The 21489-nt window shown below is 38.8% G+C and overlaps 1 protein-coding gene across 2 annotated transcripts in view; it reads right to left on the minus strand.

The window, feature by feature from the left end:
• Positions 1 to 1044: 1044 nt before the first annotated feature.
• TARP (TCR gamma alternate reading frame protein) overlaps positions 1045 to 21489 on the minus strand; it is a 28600-nt gene continuing 8155 nt past the window's right edge. Inside the window, exons 1-5 of one of the 2 annotated variants that reach the window (XM_055084693.1) lie at positions 10403 to 10434; positions 7260 to 7589; positions 5627 to 5659; positions 3295 to 3330; positions 1045 to 1612 (exon numbers count right to left, since the gene is read on the minus strand). In XM_055084693.1, coding sequence (XP_054940668.1) covers positions 1470 to 1612; positions 3295 to 3330; positions 5627 to 5659; positions 7260 to 7569 — 522 coding nt within the window. In that variant the 5' untranslated portion in view covers positions 7570 to 7589; positions 10403 to 10434 and the 3' untranslated portion in view covers positions 1045 to 1469. Of the gene's footprint in view, positions 1613 to 3294; positions 3331 to 5626; positions 5660 to 7259; positions 7590 to 10402; positions 10435 to 14525; positions 14577 to 21489 lie in introns of those variants that run through there. The other variant, XM_055084692.1, reaches the window with a different exon arrangement.

Consider the following 21489-nt stretch of genomic DNA (forward strand, 5'->3'; position numbering starts at 1 on the left):
ATTTGTAAGCAATTTCTCTTTTTTCTCTGGCTGCTTTTAAAATAATGTTTTTGTCTTTGGTCCTACAGTTTTACAGCAACTTGGCTAAGTATATCTTGCTTTTTATTTATCCTGTTTGAGATTGATTAGACTTCCTGAAACTGAAGATTCATGCCATACAACAATTCTGGAAAATACTTAGCCATTATCTCTTTAAATACTGTCTTTCCTCCATTCTTCGTGTTCTTTTCTTCCAGAAGTCCATTTGTATGTCAGATAGTTTCTTTCTTTACTCCTTTTTTTCTAATCATATAGATATACATATTTATATATTTTCTATGTTATATGTGATATATATATATATATCTGTGTGCATGTAATTTATTCATTTTTAGATTCTAGCTTATAAATTTTTTTCTACAATGCATGACTTATTTAACAATTAAGTTTCCATTTTACTGTATTTTTCAATTGAGTTTAGTTGAAAATTTTGTCCGATCATTCTGATAGTCTCTTGCTCTTGTCCTTATTCCTTAATTATATTTATAACAGCCTCTCTTATTTATTAAAAAAAAAAAAAAAGACCCAGGGTTCAAACTCAGGCCCTCTGGGGTCAGAGTCTGTATGCTTCACCCTCCGCCCAGTGCCCCTCTGGTGTCAGTGCAGTTCTCATGGGGTTAATGTGAGGATAAGGAGTCAGTGCCTGTGAGACACTAGTACAGATCTGAGCACACACAGTGCAGGTCACGCTGGCTGTTACACTGTCATCACAGGAACGTCCCAAACCAATGAGTCTGAATCCGGTGACCTTGGAAAGTGAAGGAACCCGGGCCCCTTCGTTTGGCGGTGGGTCCCGTTGGAGCCAGTGCCCCAAAGAAAGCACTATAACCAGCACCTCAGGGAAAGACTCAGAAATGCGGTATGACCGTTATTACAGCCAGCGCTGGATTTGATAGCTCGGTTGTCATGCTGTTTCTTACCTTGGTTAGATTTCATGAAATTAAAATACACAGACAAAAGTGGACTTTCGATTTCTTTTTTTATTTTTTGTGTCTCTTATGAAAATCAAAGGACAGGATTCAAGTGGCAAAGCTGGCGGCCCCAGGGTGGGTGGCAGGGAGGGTCAGGGCCGTGATCTGGGTGGAGGCACTGAGGGAGGAGAGGGGAGCTGCCCGCTGTGTGCCCTCAGGAGACACGAGGACTCGGGGGCAGGAGGAGCTGATGAGGTTGTGGGGACAGTGGTGGGAGAGGCTCCCCTGGGCCAGCCCTGGGCCCTGCCCCTGAGTAGTGGCAGAATTCCCTGTTACGGAGTCAAACTGTCTGCTTGCCCAGTGGTTTGAAAAGCCCTTACACAATAATGGCACATAGAAGAATACACATGTGAACTGAAATAACCCAAACCCAGAAAGGAAGCCCAGCTAGATCCTCAGCAGACACTTTTAGAGACAAGAGATGATGAAGGAAAGGTGACCCCTTTGTGGTCCCCTCTGTCACGAGCTCTTCCCATGGCCGCAGACAGCTGTTCTCCTACACACACAGAAGGCGACGATGACAAAGTAGACCGAGCTCTTGAGGAGGAGAAGGAGGTAGGTATAGTAGGCACAGGTGTTCATGAGCTGCAGCTGCAGGGAATCTAGGAGAAGACATCTTGGTTAGTTTCACCTGTTCTTTTGAGAGGATTAAAACACAGTGATGGGGGAACGCGTCACAGTTAGAAGCGTCAGTGAGATTCCTATGAGGGGTACAAATCAGGGAAATCTGCTGATGTTCACAGTGGGGTGGTTGGGGGCTTAGTAAAGAGAACATTGCACGAAATGGAATAAACTGTTGAATCCAAATTCTCTGAAACTTTAGGATCTCATGCCTCAGTCACCTGTATTTTCTTTAACATCTCTCACTGTGGCTAGGATGTTATTAGGTGATGGCACTTTCCTCTCCTATCAAGTCTCCGGAGACATATATGATGTCAAGAAATAATTAACAACAGTGATGACGGGCCTGACTTGGCTACTGAATGGACCACAAGGCGGAGTCCGTTCCTGAGGAAATTTCCCTTTTCCACGCTTCATCTTCATAGAGTCAGAATTCCAGAATCACCAGCACTCGGTGTGGAAAGGGATCTCAGGAGGTGATGTGCTCCTAACTCACTGCCCTCAGTCAGCTCAGGTGTTAGCTGCGTTCCAGGCCCCCTGATACGGGGAACGAAAGAAGGATCAGCAGGGCCAGAGCCAGTGCTTCTAAATTCACTTAGAACCTTCATGTAGGGAGAAAGGGCCACAACTAGTACTGTTTCTGGGCCAGCTAAATGGATACCCTATGGGAGATATTCCACATATGTGACCTTATGTCTGCAATAACTGAGTAGGGTGTAATTGTTCCCTATTGGCGGATGATGACTGTATTGCTCAGAAAATGTAAGGAATTTACCCATATTCATGCAACTGGTAATGAAAGAACTGGGGTTAAAGTCCAGCCTGTGATAGCGGAAGCCCAGGCTCGTACACCCCTGCCCACTCTGTCTCAGGGCTTTGACTTTGGGATTCTTGCTCTATATTTATATCTTAGAGGAGGGATAGAGAACTGAGTAAGCGCATGAACCGTTGATCCAGATGGGTTGGGTTGAATCCCCAGCTAGAGCTGTGTGGCTTCGTACAAGGGACTTAATTAATTGTAATTGTCCCTTCGTACAACCCTAAGCCTAAGCCGTAGCCTGAACCCTAAGCCGTACCCTAACCATAACCCGTACCCTGGCCCGTACACTCCCCCTAACACGTATCCGTACAATTCGTTAATTGTAGCTCATTGCCCTCATCTGTAAAGTGAGGGGAAAATATTGTGTCACCTCCTAGGAGTATTATAAGCAGTAAACAGAATATGTAGGCAAGACGCAGTGCAACACCTTGTGTATATGAAGCTCTCAGTAGGGAGGAGAGGGGAGTCAGTTCATGTATTAGCTACTAGCAAGGACTAAAACTTAAAAAAAAAAAATCTACAAACAACTTGATATCACGTTTCCCTAGTCATTAGAAACACAAGCCACACAAGTGGAGGAAATCCACTGTTGAAATAATTCAGAACCTATCACTGCGCCCCCTAATTTAGAGTCATGTCACACCAAAACCAGCATTTACTGTGTTAAGGTGACTCCTAGGAAATGATGATAGATTTACTTAAAATATCACTCAGTCTATTTCTGCAGCATCCAGACATTCTGGTTTTTCTACCTTAAACCAAGGAAGTTCAAAAGTTAAATTTATCCAGAGGAAAAAAATGTGCTGTAGCATGACATAAAGGCAAACCTAGACAAAAACTTACCACTTCCTTTTTTCACGCAGGCATGTGTAGTGACCTCTACAAGAAATAAGAGCAAGTATTAGTGAATTGTTTATATCCATTATTTGACAGTGTGCATTTCTGTGTGTGTCTCTGGATAGACAGACTGATAGAATCTGCCGAGAGAGGAGAGAATCATTAAAAATAAGGTGCCTACAATCTGGGAATAGATGGTCTGGTTCAATGTAATTCAGTAGATCTAGTTCATATACTGTTTTCTGTATCCGAGGATGTTCAAGTTCATGAAGGGTACATTTTTGTTCTTCTTTATTACAACTGGAGGGTAATATCCAAGACCATCTTGGTTTCCTTCTGTGTTTGCATCTCCTACGCCCCAAAGTGTTCAGGAAATACTGTCAAAAGACAAATCGTCAGAAAAAGCGGCTGCTCTACATCTTCAGCGCCCACTGCTGACATGAAGGGATGCTCCCAAAATGGATGCATCCAATCCCAGAATCTACAACAGAATCTCATGTTTGAAGGAGTCTGGCTTAGGTAAATTTCCCAGCAAAAAAAAAAAGCAGTCAAACCTTTCCAGATCACACATACCCCCAGTATCCCCAACTCATGTACGTGATTTTCTGCAGTTGTGGAGTTTGTGGACGTCAGGATAACAATATAAATGAGGCTAATAGCTAGTGAGTGATTATTACTGTGCCAGGTACTTGCTAAAATACTTCCTATGCATTATCTCCTTCAACTCCCCAGTGACACTGGAGTGAGTTGTATTTGGGGGTATTCCACGGTACAAAAGATGAATAAAGATTAGAGGATAAGTCATATCAGTGATGACAGAGTGCATTCAAAGGATGGTCATGTGGGATTAAATGAGATAGAGTAGGTGGGAGGTACTTTGTAAAAAATAATCCACAGAAATACAGAGAAATTAATCTATAGAGAGACAACATAATTCCACCATGGTAGACACTGAAAACATCTTCTTTTCCAGAGATCTTAATTATTCTTAACAAATGAAATATTTATTACAGGAGCTCAGCATTTCAGTTCAATTCTTTCCAGGATAGAGAGATAGACCAAATCATATTTCTAGTTAATATGAAAACCTGAGGTGAAAGTTGTATTTATCTACAATGAAAAAAAAGGCAAACATTCATACAAAAACAAAATTTCTTAAAAAAAATAATAGACTGTTGGATGGAGGAAATCAGAGACACAGAGGTTGTTTGGTTTATCCTTTTCCCCCTAGATGTGTTTTTGTACATATGATATGGTTCTAGTTTATGATATGGTTCAGGGAGATCTTTATTTGGTTTGCTCTAAAAAATGGGTTCAAGGTACAAGTATCCCCTATTTTTCAAAAGTTTACACCACTTCGCTTTTACGAAAGACCTACATTAGTACCTGTTTTTGCTAACAGAAAGAAACCTGAAGAGGATTTTCACTTTTACGAGAAAAGCCTAAAAGCAAAAATAGCATTTAGTGTTTGTTTTGCAGCCAGCCATGATAGAGGCAGCGGGCACTCCAGCAACAAGAACAGCATCACCAAGGCACTACACTCAGCATTTCAGCATCAAGCTGCCATAGCTCTGAACTGTATCTGTGAGCATCTGTGCCTTATCGCCATTTACTTTGCGCATCTGTTAGCATGATCTGTCTTAAGATGATTGCTTCTTTGCTTTATGCCTTTCAGCTTAGGAAATGTTTCATGGGAACAATCTACTTTCAGGTAGAGGGTACACCTGTGTAGACTTTGGGGTAAATCCCAAGAAGGAAAATGTTAGTACACTCATGTTAGATGTTAAAATATACTTAAGAACTGACTTTAATATGTCTTAAAAACCTCTTTCTTTTCCTTTCAGGGAATTTATTTATTATAAGATAAATAAAAATCACTTATCACCATGCATTGACTGAGGTAAAAACAATAGCATAAAAAGTTTTCGTCATAAAATTTGTGTGAATATCCTAAGTTCCCTTTCTCAATCAAGAACTTGGACCAGATTACTTTTATGAGCCTTCAAGATCACTTCATTGATTTGTGCTTCCATGTTATATTTTTATCTTTCATTAAGACAACAAAAACAACAACCAACAAAAACTTCTATGAAACAGCATTAGGAATTTAGTGTAGAATGACATTGACAGAAATGCCCTCATTCGCTATGTTGCACTGAGAAGCCCATGGGAGACATTTATTTCAGAAATTAAGTGCCAAGTAAAACACATTATGAACTGGAACTTCTCTCCTTTATGATCGTCATCACCATGGAACTTATCATTCATGTTTCTCCCTGATCACTAGCAAAATCAAAACCTAATAGGACCTTTATGCCCAAGGTTATGTTAAACTTACCCTTTGCGTATTTGCTTCCCTTCTGTTTCTTAGCTGTAGAAATAGAAAATTAGGGTTGTTTTTGTAAGTTTACTCTAGTTAGTTTGAGAAAAGCATATCAATAAATACAATGAATGCATGAATAAATACATCAGTGCTATGGTTTGGAAAACAAGCATTTTCACTGATGTTATTTCATTTGCTCTTCATCACAGCCCCAGGACAAAGCCAAGGCAAGCGCTCAAATGTAATTTGATCATTGGATGAACTCACGATCTGAGAAGATAAAGACTTGCTTCAGAAATTCAGACTGCTACACACCAAAGTCTCTGCACAGTTTTGTGTTATGCTTGGTTGCCACTGCTTAAAAAGTTTTCCTAACTACAGAGAAAAGAACTGATACAACATGATTTCTTCTGATGGGCACTCTGGGTCCTTTGGTCTGTTAGGTGAATACTCAGGTCATTAAGTCCCGAGTCCGGTGAGTTACAGGACCACTGCCAGAGCCAGGGTACAGCCAGCCCTCTGCCCACACTGTGTGGATATGTACAGCATCTGCATCAAAGGGACTCCTTTGGGACATCATGCCTGAATCACGAGAGACCCCGAGTGATTAGGAAAAGTGTATATTCTCTTTACTGTAGTGCATCCTCCTGGGACAGTAATTCACCCGAGTGTGTTCATCCACACATCCCTCCAGGCCTGGCATGTGCTAGGGCTGCAGTAAAAGTTTCTTGAGAGGCATTTACCAATGGCAAGAAATACACTCATTATGTAAAATGGGAGTAAGTCTGTACACTTTAGGCTCACCCAATGTTCAATTACAAAATTTTAGCCTAAGTGGCAGATAAAACACAAACCTCAAAAACGTAAGACCATAATAAACATGCAGCAGTAATTATTCTACATTTTGTTGAGCCGTGATCTGGCTTCCTCATACGAACACCATTTTGTCATTTAATAACTCATTATTTCTGGGTTATACTTTGAGTAGAGTAAGAGTGAAGTGAGAGGGACTTTGCTTGCTGAGTAGAAACTTCTTGAAAGATGTGTAATTGTTATTATTTCCTGTTCAAGTAAGATCATCAAAATTGGAATCTTGGGCTTCCCTGGTGGTGCAGTGGTTGAGAATCCGCCTGCCGATGCAGGGGACGCGGGTTCGTGCCCCGGTACGGGAGGATCCCACGTGCCGCGGAGCGGCGGGGCCCGTGGGCCATGGCCGCTGAGCCTGCGCGTCCGGAGCCTGTGCTCCGCAACGGGAGAGGCCACAGCAGTGAGAGGCCCGCGTACTGCAAAAAAAAAAAAAAAAAAAAAGGGATCTTTGTGCATTTATTGTGTGCCAAATTGATAGGTATTTTGACATGCGTTGTTTCATTTAATCTCTACAGCAACCCTAAAATACATCATTGTGACCTTTATATTTCAGATGATAAAACTGAGCTGAAAAAGCTTCAGTAAATTTTTTTCCTTTTTATGTTTCAAAGCCAATACAATTTTAATTTTGTGGGGAAATAGCAGGACATTTATGCTACCATTAAATGTAACAACATTTAACAATTTATATTTATTTGTCACTAATGCTTGATCGTAAAGCTGGGGTATTTTCTTTGAAAAAAAGAATTATGGGAGGTTAGGTTTCTTTATAATCACATACCTTTGTTAATTGAAGGGAAAAGAATCTCTTGATCAATTCCTCCTTTATTATTCTCGTGTTTGACAATACATACGTGTTCATTATCCATTGACCTTTTAGTCACGGTCAGCCAGCTGAATTTCATGTATGTATCATTAGTCTTGATGATATTTCCCTGCTGGGATTCCAGAACTCTGTTGCCATTCTTTTCTTTCCAATAGACCTTAATAACATCAGGGAAAAAATTCTCGAGAAGGCAAAGATGTGTTCCAGCCTCGTGGAGGTTTATTTCATCAATCGAAGGAAGAAATATAGTGGGCTTGGGAGACATGTCTACATCAAGGCTTCTATCTGTAGGGGATAATGGAATAGAATTGAAAAGAATTATTAGAGAAACATAAATATTGTGTGGTTTGGAACAACCTAGCTTATAGTAAAAGGAAGAAAAGCTTCCATTGAATCAGTTCTCATCATGGCCTTTCATACACAGTAGATGTCTAGGTACGTATTATTGCTCTTATTTTCAATGGGAAGAGATGGTCAAGAGGTTATATAACCTGCCCAAAGTCTCAGCTGTTCAGGAACAGAGGCTGGCTCGCACCTTGGCTTTGGTTCCTTCTCCACTTGCTAAGTTGGAATATGGCTTAAAACTGCCCCATATCAATGCTTGGAACATTCAGGAACAGATTTATTTTCTTAAATCTCTTTTGTTCTATCATAGTGGAGTCTGTTTTAAGGGGGATGAGAGTGGGTGGTAGGGTTGGGGGAGAAGACCATGTAACTTTGATGGTCTCTCTACAGGTAAGAATCTTTAGTCACTTCTAAGCTATTTCCCTTTCCTATCCTGTGTTTTGTTAACACGCTCTCTTTGGCCGGTTAATACGTTCTCATGTTCTGCATCTCTGTGGGACCTCATTCTTCATTTAACTGATTCTGGAATGCACCATATTTATCTTAATTCCTAAATAAATAAATGTCAGGCGGGGGTTATCATTTAAAAAACAATATACAGTTACTTGTATTAATGGGACTCTACCTCCACCTGTATTTGACAATCTATCAAGTTGAACTTTGAGCTTCAAATGTGGGTCCCATGCTCAGTTCTGAAGTGAAGAAGTTCTCCTTGTTGATTTCTAATTTTGTACAACTTCTCAATGTCACATCTGAGCCACTCTAGATTTTTGAGGAGGGCAATATTAAAGTTGCACCTCCAAAACAGTGCCTTGAGTTTAGAAGTAGAACAGCAATACTTCCAATATTTCTATTGAAATATATTATTTTTGGAAATGCTTTTATATTTACCTTACCAAGTAATACACTTACAGAATTTTGTTCCACTTTAGAAAATGTTCATCAGGAACACATTTTATTTTGGAATTTCATTTGAAGTTGACGCATGACTAAGAAGGCACCGTATTTTGACTTTTATTGTCTCCCCCCAAATTTGAGTCTACCCTGTTGGGCTGCTGAACTGTTTTCAAGCTCAAATATTTCTGTGTTTACGCCTGCTGAATAAAGAGTATATATAATTAGTGTAATGTTAAAAGTTATGGTTCCCGAGTTTTCTTGCAGACATAACATCAAGATACGTACAAAAACATCACAGTTTGCAACGGATGTCACTTGAATGCTGGAATGTTCTTGATTATACATGTACTGTTAATAGAACAATTGAAATTATAAATGTCAGAACTCTTTCCAATTTGATCTTCACTTGAAACACTAATGCTTTACTGATATTGTCTTTTGACTAGTTTGGATTTAGTTTAATAATTCAGTGGGCAATTTCTTAAGAAAAGAAGAACTGGATTTCCCCGTTGAGCAGAAAAGGAAAAATATTCTTGAGAATTTCTGCCTTTGAGGCCAAGTTCCTGATTTTTATACTAAATCAGTAAGCAAACAATGTTGATTTTTTACTCATACTGTAAATATAGTTAGTTCACAGTGTGCTTATTTTAATTTTATACATCTCAGTTTTAGCACAAATAATATTTGATTGATTATAATAAAGACACTAAAAATTTCTCCAACTATATATGTACTTTGTTGATCTTGATTTACATGTTCTAGTTTGTCTTGCACATTTTTAATCAAATAAATAATGACAGCTAATTTATATTTAAATAAGAATTTCAAATTTATGACATTTCTAACTACATTTAATTGACTTTACATCTTGACCATTTTCTGTATGAATTTAATTTTTTTCCTTATAAACGTGAGTATGAAAATCAAAATTATTGGCTATAAATTTTAGAGGCAATAAATATTGGTGTTGAGATAATAGCAATTGAGATAAAGGATTAAGATTTATTTTCTTGTTCTATGTGCCTAAAGTGTTCATAATCTATGTTTACAAACAGAACAACAACAGAAATGAAAAACAGACCCATTTTAATCTCATTTTTCTTGCTAAGTGAGGAAAAAGTCTGCTAAAGAGAAAAAAGTATGTCTAAATTCAATCTTTTTGTGTGAGTGGACAGTAAGATAACTTTTCATTTGAGCAGTTAGAAGTACAACTGTATTCACTGAAGAATATCTGTTCTGTTAATATTATAGGCTGCAAATAACTCTATACTGGACACAATTCTCTTGGAATAAGTTGTAGATACACCTATCCAGCACCTATGATGGGTTAGCCAATGTGCAAAGTACTTTATTCACACTGTCTCATTCAATTCCAACACAACCCCTGCTCGATACATACTGTTATCCCATTTATGGATTAGGAAACTGAGGCCAGAGAATCCACACCAAGTTCACATAAGCAGTAAGTGACGGACCTGGAGCTCCAGCTCAGCCTGATGCCACAGCCCAGGCTCCTTGACAACACCCTTTCACCATCAGAAAAGTAATACGTCAACTCACAAAACTTACCTGTAATAGCAAACTTCAGCCTTGGGTCAAACATTTTCATAATAATTACATACGTATGAGCACTTCGTATAAGTCCACATGGACACAAAGCTAATTCCTATCACAGTATGTGCACGGTGTTATCTGTGCTGTCCTTTACTATACAGATTTGTTTAAAACTCCTTCTAATGTTTCTACATTTAAATACCATCACAGCCCTGTTTTTTCTAAAGATTCTTAACTATTACTCTAATTTTTCTTCCCTCCCTCCAAAAACTTGAAAAAAATTGCATTCCTCTGATACCTACCTGTGACCACAAGTTTTGTCCCATCGCCAAAAAGTTTTTTGTATTAACTCCACAGTGATTCAACCCATATCAAAAACTTTAGACTAATTTAGCTTCTCTGATTTCTTCAGATCCTAGTGGAACTATAACAGCCTGCTATTCAAGAGACCAGGGTTCTGTTCCTGGTTCTTTTTGCTCTTAACAAGTTGTGTGTCTGAGCTAATCAGGTAAACTAAAGCCTTTATTTATTTGAAAACAATGATTTAATGTAAATCAATTCAACATCCCTACCAGTGCTGAAGTGAGACCAAAAGAAAACAAGTTCTGAAAAGCAATTTGATTAAAAGTGCTACAGAAATGAGATTATAATAATTATTATTATCATGATCATTTTATTAGCAATTTGTGATGATTGTGTGGTCCAATATGACATTTTAATCTCATGGGACCCAATCATGCCCTCACCGCTAGAAATTCAGTATCTGGGGGTTGCAATTGTATCTGTGGCAATCAAGCAGGAAGACTGATTCCCTGGTTTGCTGTGCTCTGATAGATCTGGAATTTTCAAAGCCTTCATCATAGGAAATGTGCCTTTTACACACCCAATTAATAGGCAATAATTTATCTTGTCTTATCCCCTGCATATCTATGGTGAAGAAACTCAAAGGGAACATTGGTTAAATATATGTAATCAGTATATGGGACTACTTAACTCGTGTTGTCCAAAACAAATGGCTTTTCCCCAATCAATAGCACAATCTATTGGCATTCGAAGTTTTACCAGAAAGTTCAGCCTCAATCTGAATTCTCTCCAGCTCATGGTCAGAGTGCAGCTTGCAACTCCTGGCAGTGGACCTTCGAGGCAGGATGACTAGAGAAATGGCAGGATGCCTGGTCCTCAAATCCTATTATTGTCACCTTGGATCACGAAAACTTGCCTGATGTTATCTGCTGAGGGTCACCATCCGAATGACATTAAATGTTATGGTGCCATATCATCGATGCACTGGGAGTATAAACCGGCTTGGCTTAAAGACCCTTTCTTCCATTTTATGGAATGGCTATTGAAGCCAATGCCCATGCTTTACATCACTTTCCTCCTTCAAGTCTCCTGCATTGAAGTCTTTTTCTAACTTTATGGTGGGAAAACATATCATATTTGAAAATTTGGTGTGCTTCATTTTATCAGTTAACAAAGGGTATGTATTCTACTACATTTTCCCCTACCTTCTTTTTTTATTCACTTCTTTTTACTGAGATATAACTGACACATAACTCTCCTACCTTTGAGCATAAAAATCTTACCCTGTGCTTCTTGCTAGATTATCAGAGGCCTTTTTCCTTCTGCTTCCCTAGTGCCTTTGATATTCTTTTTTTTTTTTTTTTTTTTTTTTGCGGTTCGCGGGCCTCTCACTGTTGTGGCCTCTCCCGTTGCGGAGCACAGGCTCCGGACGCGCAGGCTCAGTGGTCATGGCTCACGGGCCCAGCCGCTCCGCGGCATGTGTGATCTTCCCGGACCGGGGCACGAACCCGTGTCCCCTGCATCGGCAGGCGGACTCTCAACCACTGCGCCACCAGGGAAGCCCTGATCTTCTCTTCTTATTTCATGCTCTGCCTCTATATATGTTTGCTCTGTTAGGTCTTCTCAAATAGATTTTGCAAACAAGCAGTGACAAATAGTTTGTGCATTATAGGTTGCTTGTGTTTCTGCCCTAGGGGTTCATAATTAGTAAGATCTAACTCTAGTATGACATGAGGTATGGTAAAATATGTTTACTAATCCTAGTTCTGTGATATAGAAGCAAAACATGCAGGATTCAAACAGACCGAGGGTGCCAGAACATAAGGTGAGGCTTTCTTTCTCAAAATTATCCCTCACAAAACAAGGGGCTGCCTATGTATCAGTGCCTGTGCAACCGTTCATATTAAAAGATACTCTTCTAATACTCTGCTCTGATCAAAGAGTACTACCTGGACAAGATATCAACCTGAAAGGAACTCAGTTAAAGCTGGTTTGGGAGTATTAATATTACCTGGTAAAAATTATTTGGGATTGAAGTCTCTACAGTTTGTGCTTACCTTGCACATGTATAGAATAACAGAATAAATTTTACAAATGCTTTCCTTTTATTTTATAAGTGGGTAATTATTTCTTTGAATGAAACACCCACTGGCATCATCGTATGGGGATCACAAAACAAACAGACCCTGAGATGACTTAGAAAGTTGCTCTAAGGTAGATGTTTTAGGTGCCTGTTTAGGGTCTGAACAAAATTTTTAATGAAATGTGTGGGCAAAAAGCAATATTTCTCCACTGGTTTTGTATTGACATAATTTTTAACTTTCAAGTGTAATCCAAATAAGAAATTAAATACTACAATTGAATATTTGACTTTTGTCTATATCTCTATAAGCTTATATGTTCAAATTGCAAAAAAAAAAAATATTAAAAAAAACACTTTTTTTACTTCCAGATATTTCTACTGCAAGATGAGAGAGCACCTTATATTCAGGCTAATAGTATTTGAGATAATGCTTATTACATTTTACCACTTTTAGAAGCAGGTAACAATTGGTCATAGAAACTGAGAGAATTTTTAAGTACCGACCATTTGTTCTAAAATGACCTAAGACTAGATGGTAATTAATACATTTAGCTGTACTCCTGATTTCATAAAGAATTCCAATGAGTAAATGAGTAATAATTTAAATTCTGGAGAAAGAATTGAACTTTTTATCATAGACCACGTCCCAACATTTGTGGTAGGTAATTTTCATTTTTAATTTTGTTTAATCCTCACAACATCTGCTCGAGATGGTTGTTGCACAGATGGAATAAGTGAGTAGAAATACATCAAACTGTTAACAGTGATGTGTCTATAAAAATTTTTTATTTTTCTTTATTTTGGTATTTTTCAATTTTTTCCCGCAATGGGCATGCATTATTTGCTTTTTTTTTTTTGCGGTACGCGGGCCTCTCACTGTTGTGGCCTCTCCCATTGCGGAGCGCAGGCTCCGGACGCGCAGGCTCAGCGGCCATGGCTCACAGGGCCAGCCGCTCCACGGCATGTGGGATCTTCCCGGACCGGGGCACGAACCCGTGTCCCCTGCATCGGCCGGCGGACTCTCAACGACTGCGCCACCAGGGAAGCCCTGCATAATTTTTTAAAGCACTAACCAGTGAATCAAATTTTATTTGCTAAAGGATCATCATACAGAAAGTGACAGATCTAGAATCAAAGTCCATATTTTTCCCTGCACCACACACTACTAAAAATCATTTTTCATGACACTTATGAGTTATATCTGGGTCACCTTTATTTAATTTGATTGCTGTAATTTACATTGAATAGAGTCAGTTGAAAAAGGGGGACCGGAATGTTGCTTTTCAATTTACAAATTCATTTGTTCATATGATCACAACCACTAAAGAGATCAAAATATATAATTCTTTCATTTTTTTCAATGCTTTATCAACTTTGTGAAAATTTTAAAATACTTTCATTTCCGTGGATCCCATAGGATAGGAACATCCTTGAGAGATGTTCCCCCCTCATCCAGGCAAAATATCACCTTTAGGGCAAATGAGGAGGGAACAAATTTACTGGATTGAAGTTAGAAAAAAAAAAAATCCACCTTAAGACATGCTTGAATATGGTTGCAAAGTTATGGGTTTAAATTTGAAAAAAAAAAAAAATCCACCTTAAGACATGCTTGAATATGGTTGCAAAGTTAAATATCTTGCTACTTATACTAATCATTCTCTAACTAAATGACAAGTTGAACAATATTTGTCCAATTTTTCCATCGGTTATTTCTGGAATCAAATTACAAAACCACCTAAGAGTCTTGGAAATTTTCCAAGACCCAATGAACCTAATGTATCCACCACTGAGGGACTCACACTTGGTCTAACTGGCTAACTCTTCTCAATGTCCTCTGTACTAGGTCAGGCAGAGAGGGAACCAGGCAGACTCCAAAGACCGGGATGGAGTCACCGACCTCTCCAGAGACCCCACCCTGATTGGTGACCAAACAGGGATCAAATCCAAGAATTCTGGCCCAACACCAGCACTGCAGCGTGCAGTGCCTGTATTGCTTGCCTCCCTCCCCTACCTTACTACAGAATTTAAAGACTATTTACCTGTAACAATGAGCTGTGTTCCAGAACCAAACACTTTGACTCTCTTGCCATGTGTTAGCCCACTATCTAAAAAGCCTTTGTAGAAATCTCCCTCTGGGCCTGCTTTAAAATTGTGCCCATACTTTTTCAATATTTGTATAAATATATGAAAAAATGGCCCTGCTAACAATAAACAAAGATGGAACTCAAGCAAAAGCACATTAGGTACGGACGTGGTCAAGAACTGAAAAATTGAACCTGCTCTTATTGGGCAGCTTGGGTTGTGTCTGTTCCCATCTCACCTCACATACACTGGAGAGTATGATTCCATCTTTCCTCACCATTTTGCCTAAATCTTCTAAATATCCTCCCTTACAGGGTTTTCAAGTATAAAATTCGTTCATGCTTAGGGTATACAGTTAATGTTTCTTTAATTTCCAAAGTTGAACTAGGGGTAATGTACTTGATTATTTAATGAATATATATTCATTACCTTTTATAGCTATTTTGTGATATATATGTATTGAGAGGTAGGTATCTGGGTTAATTCTAAAGTAACTTCTTTCCAGAATCCAATCCCCATTTAGAAGACCAGATGAGTTGCTGCAGAGTGTGAATTTTTAATGATGACCTCTTAAGTTATTCATTGCTGAAAGACTGCTCCTTTCTACCTGAAAGTAACCTTATGGTTTCAAGGGCATTGAAATAAAATCCTCCGCTGCTCATCAGAGAAGCCTATTCAGTTTGGTATTTCTCAAGCATTTGGTATCACCTTTTCTGCACTAGTTTTTAAAATTTTTATTTAATATTGGAGTATAATTGATTAACAATGTTGTGTTAGTTTCAGGTGTACAGCAAAGTGAATCACTTATACATATACATGTATCTATTCTTTTTCAAATTCTTTTCCCGTTTAGGTTGTTACAGAATATTGAGCAGAGTAGGTCCTTGTTGGTTATCTATCTTAAATATAATAGTGTGTATTTGGTATTTTTCACTCCCATCATGTCTGGAAAAGCAGCTCTAAGTTATGCAATTTAGTATAAATGCTATAATTCTTTTACCAGATTCAATATTTTTAGCAAATCTGATGCCAATACAGAAGGAAAATTGAGTGAAATGGTGTCAGAATGAATTGCCATTCTATAAAGATACTCTAAGGATCATATTTTGAGTATTTAAAAATTGCATATTCAGTATGACTTACATGATCTTTTCTGGGAGGAGCAAGTCATTTTGGTGCCATGATTAGAAGAAGCAGGAGCATTATTTTCACATGAGTATTAATACAAATTATGAACTATTACTAATTAGGTAGTCAGCTACAAAATCCTTTTAAGAGGTCAGAATGCAAAAGATTAAATATTCAGAATATAAAAACATGATGTTTAACATCGCACAATGGTCCAGACGCTGCACTTTGGAATCGACAAGTCGCTATTGGATCCCAAATTTTGCCACAGTAACTAGTCATGTGCCTTTAGGCAAGTAACTGAACTTCTCTAAACCTCAGTTTCCTTATCTATGAAATGGGAAGAAGAGGATTCCTGTTGAGGAAGGAGATAAGGCGCTGAAACTACTTATCTTGGCGTCTGGTCCTCAGTAAACAGTAGGTGATATTATTATTATTCCCTTTAATGGGATGGTCGTGGCCATTTCATCAAAATCTTCCAGTAAACAAAGTATATGGATTTTATCGCTATTACATCAATTAAGAATGGAAACAAGCTCATCAATGCAAGACCTCGTACCTCTCTGGCAGCCACGGGCCAAAGAATATGGGGCCCAATCAAGTCAGAATCTAGAAGGCTTTTCCACTAGACTGGAAGCTGTTTGAGTGTTGGGACCTGTTCTATCTGTGTCTTGTTCACCCTTTTATCTCCAGCATCCAGCACAGAAAGTGTCCTCAATAAATGTTTGCTGAGAGAAGGAGCAAATGAGAATATACAACCATGCAGACTCTTTTCATGGACTTTGGAGCTGAGATGGCTCACTGAGCTCACAAATCCCATGAAACTGGTCCATATCCAGGCAATGTAACAAGAGTTGTAACTGCATGAATTTCAGCTGATCTCAGCCTATCTCTGAGAAGATAGAGTAGCAAGAAGTGGGATTTATCGATGTTCTATAGTCATTTACTATAAGAATTTTTTTGCACTGCTGTTAAGGATGAGATGACAACCAGTAATGTCATTTTTTCAGGTTATTGGGAGAAAGGAGCAATGTGTTTATCTCAAACTATAGAGAAGAGGTAAATATTGTTTCTCATTTAAAAGCCCATCCATAGTGCTTCCCTGGTGGCTCAGTGGTTAAGAATCCGCCTGCCAATGTAAGGGACACGGGTTTGATCCCTGGCCTGGGAAGATTCCACATACCACAGAGCTACTGAGCCTGCGTGCCACAGTTACTGAACCCACATGCCACAACTACTGAAGCTTGTGTGCCTAGAGCCCGTGCTCCGCAACAAGAGAAGCCACCGCAATGAGTAGCCTGCGCACCACAACGCAGAGTAGCCCCTGCTCGCTGCAACTAGAGAAAGCCCCCACACAGCTACAAAGACCCAACACAGCCAAAAATAAAGACACAAAGAAAAAATAAAAATGTTTTAAAAATCTATTTTAAAAAAGCCCATCTATAAGAAAAGCATTTTGAACCAATAATTTACAGCAACGGATTACAGACATGGTCCTCAAAATACTTTAATTTCTACCCTGAGTCTATTCTTTTTTGGATAAAAAGTTGAATTTCTAAAGGTAGAATTTCAACTTCTAACAAGCAGGGAAAAGTATAAGCCATTTACAAGAGAGTTTTGTTTCCATATACAGCGACCAGTAGCTGCAAAATTGCTGTTCAGATGCTGAGGACAGGAATGTGGCAGTCAGATAACGGGGAATCCTAAATTGTTTTCTGGTTTTTTTTCTAAAAAGCAACCATGAATTTTTCACTATTGAGTTAAAATAGAAAAAAGTTACTTACCAGGGAGAGTTACTATGAGCTTAGTTCCTTCTCCAAATATCTTGATCCAATCTGAGCTATCACAATGGTTAGAGCACCTACAAAAATCTCAGCCTTGTCCTAGCTTCATGACATGACCAGCAGTTAAAAAACTTTGTAGTGAGGTGGATGGACCTGGAGTCTGTCATACAGAGTGAAGTAAGTCAGAAAGAGAAAAACAAATACCGTATGCTAACACATATATATGGAATCTAAGAAAAAAATGTCATATGCAAGAGGGAAGAGATATGGGAACGTGTATATGTATAACTGATTCACTTTGTTGTAAAGCAGAAACTAACACACCATTGTAAAGCAATTATACTCCAATAAAGACGTTAAAAAAAAAACGACAAAAAAAACTTTGTAGAGTCAATTTGATCTTCCGGTTCTTTCCAACGTCCCTGAACGTAGGTTTCATGGCATCTGATATTTTGTAGATTTTCCTCAAATCAATTGACCCAAATGTCTGTTTTCCTCCGAGTCAAAAACTTTAAAAAGCACTGATAGAAAATGAAAAGGATAAAAGCAGGAAAAGAAGAGTTCAGCCCCAACTGGTCAACCAACTGCTTTTCTAAATTACCAGGAAAAGTATTCAGAGAATTAAGGCTTTTTTAATTTCCCGGTGTTCGGTTGTGTTGAAACTGCTGAGTTTGCATCAAAGAAAGTCTGTTTTGTTCTCACAAACACCAGGGCTGCTCCATTAGTGATTAGGGAATGTACTTCTGAAAGGAGGAAACGCTTCAGTAACTGAAAATGCAAATATGCCAACACAAATATACCGAGCAATGTGAACAAAGTTCTTCTTTTCTCCTAAACCGCTTTTACCGTTGGGCCACATGATTTTTAAAAAGGCAGTGTCAAATGAGAAAATAAGTCCTGTGATGACATTATTTTTCGTGGGATGAAAGAAGAAATTTGTAGCATTCTGTCTCTTTGAAATAATAGATTCCTTATTTAAACTAAACCTTAAAAACTCAGTCTAGTTCTCTGATAAGTTGAAAGATGCCGTCTTGGGATGCTGTTCTGTAATGTTATGTCACTCAACATGGATCAGAGGAAAAAGAAATTGCAGCAGCTGAGTGCTCCTCTGAATACAGATGAGCTGTCCAACTGCCAGGACCCAGACAGGATAGGGCCTGAATATCCCCAGGTCCACTCCAGATCCACTTGGTTCCGGCCTAAGTCCTGTGAGCAATCATTGCCTCTGCCCTGAGAATGAAAGTCAGAGGAGGTCACGGTGGGCAACTGTTCATTCACAGCAGCTCAGAACCCCCCACACAGTGGGGGAAGACCTGGATGAAAATCATGTTTAGAAAGGGTTTTGTAATTGAAAATTCAAAGGTATTATTACTTGGAGCTGTCAAATACCCTTTGCACCTATTGTAGACACAAATGATGTCCACTCAATTCCTTTCTGATAGTTTTTCCTCTGTTTTACTTTATTCCAAGAAAATGAGCAGAATTATAAAGTATTTTAGGAGTTGTCTATATTTCAAGATCCATGAAGGTAGTAAAATACAAAAGAGTTAGTAAAGAGTTACAAAATCCTTTATTAAATTACAAAAACTATATGACGAGTATAATATTTTGCTAAAGGGCATAAAATAAAACCTGAATAAACAGATATATACCGTATTTGTAAAGGAAAAACTCAAGATCATAAAGATGCTAACCTTTCCTAAAAGCATGTATATAAATTGACCTCAATTCCAACCAGAATTATGATAACATTTTATTTTTTGTTCTTTGTGGTAAAATGTCGGGGTGGACTAGATAAGTTGATTTTAAACTCTGATGGGAAGAATAAATATGAGATAATTGAAAAATATTTTTAAAAACAATGGGGAAGAGACATTTAGCATAGTAGATTTTATCACTTATTACAAAGCTACTGACATAGTAGGATAAAGGTGTAAGAATAGTGAAATTTATATAACAGAAATCCTCCAGAAGATGATCCAAATGTATGCTGATATTAAAATGTGATCTGGTGTTTTTTAGAATTTATTTATTGTATTTAATTTATTGCTTTTGGCTGCGTTGGGTCTTCGTTGCTGCGCACAGTCTTTTCTCTGATTGCGGCGAGCGGGGGCTACTCTTCGTCGCGGTGCGCGGGCTTCTCACTGCGGTGGCTTCTCTTGTTGCCGAGCACGGGCTCTAGGCACACGGGCTTCAGTAGTTGTGTCTCACGGGCTCTAGAGCTCAGGCTCGGTAGTTGTGGCGCATGGGGGCTTAGTTGCTCCACGGCATGTGGGATCTTCCCGGACCAGGGCCTGAACCTGTGTCCCCTGCATTGGCAGGCGGATTCCCAACCACTGCGCCACCAGGGAAGCCCCAGTGATCTGGTATTTTTTAATAATAGGGAAATAATAGATTATTTTAAAACAAGTTTTGGACTATTGATTACCCTGTTGGAAAAAGCAAAAATAGCTCTCTACCTCATACCATATAAATTGGGTTCCAAGTAGATAAATATCTAAGTGAAAAAGAATCTAGAGATGTGAGCTGGAAAGAAGTAAGGGACTAATTGGGTCTGTTGTGTAGGGGAGCTTGGAAAGGGAAGAGGATTAGGAGGCACCTTTACTTAATACTTAATGTTTCAGATGGAGAAAGTTGGAGAATGTTTATTTTTTTCCAGTATTTTCAAATAAACATTTTTTGAAAAGAATAAATGGTGGTGACTTACTGAAGGTTTTAGTGACATGATCAGAAGGTAATGTAAGAGCAGGAAGGTGGGTTGGTCAGGGGAGCAATGCCGGCGAAGCAGACGTGTTTCAGAGACAGTCGCCATGAGCCACTGAGAGGCATCTGAGGACCCAGATTGTTCCAGTGACAGTGGGGATGGATGGAAGGGCAGGTGCAATAAATATTAACAGGTTTATCAGAGCTTCTAAAGAATTCAAATGGGAGAAATCAAATTACCATTAAGGAGGTTGAAAGTGAAGAAAAAGACGTTCTAAACCAGAAAGATCAGGTTCCGATTCTAGCCCCTCTCCTCCTGGTGATGTGTCCTTGGCCACATCTCAGAGTGTCGGGTCCTCATCTTTAAAAAGGAGGGGATAATATCTGTTTCTCAGGACTTTTGTAAAGTTCGCATGAGATAACATATCTAGAAAAGATGATGCATAAGTTCAGGAGCAGAGAATTCATTTTCTTGGAAAGAATGGAAAAATCTTAGTGTTGTCTACAGAATCATTTCGCTCGTAACCCTGCTTTATGTAACACATGCAAACACACACACCCCTCACTCACCACATTCTAAGGTGACCAACAAAGGCAACTTAAATTCTTCTTCAGTATGAGGAATGAATACAGAAATAACAAGCAAGTCAAGTGAAGTAAAGCACAAGTTTCAAAAGGATTCTTTGAAGTTTTGCATTGCTTTTTCAGGTGTGATGATGATTTCATAGTTGACCAAATTCAACCAAATTTGGCAGATCATCAGAAGTTATGAATCTCATAATTATTGTTAAGATTATGTGGTTATTTCTGTGCTGGGCTTGCTGATTACCCTGCACGTGTCAGCTGGAAAATAAGAGTTTCTACACTTGCACCAAGTCAGAGAGAGAAAGGAGTGGGAGATCTCTGCCTCAGAGCTGAGACTTTTGGTTTGGGGCTTTGTCTTGACAGCCAATTCTGTTCTCAGACAGCACACCATAGGCACTGGCCTGGTTTGTGGTTTCCTTTCTACCAGATGAATCCACAGTTCCCAGGGTCTCCTGTCTCCGCCTTTCAGATCTCATACGACGGGAAATACCTAAAGAACTGTCACGTTTCCTCATTTCTTTTTTCTGAATATCAAAGGAAGCCAAAGATGTGGAAGGTCGAGAAAACACCATCTGTTTTTACCAAGTATTCTTGCATGGTGTTAAATGACACACAGACCTTTGCTGTTTACTGAGATAGGAAAGTTTGGGGGGAAAATAATGCAAATTGTGCAGATTGGGGTGAAGGAATGGAATTGGAATCAATAATTTTATTCTGGCTA

The sequence above is a fragment of the Physeter macrocephalus genome, chromosome 5, assembly GCF_002837175.3.
Source record: "Physeter macrocephalus isolate SW-GA chromosome 5, ASM283717v5, whole genome shotgun sequence".
Taxonomy (NCBI): domain Eukaryota; kingdom Metazoa; phylum Chordata; class Mammalia; order Artiodactyla; family Physeteridae; genus Physeter; species Physeter macrocephalus.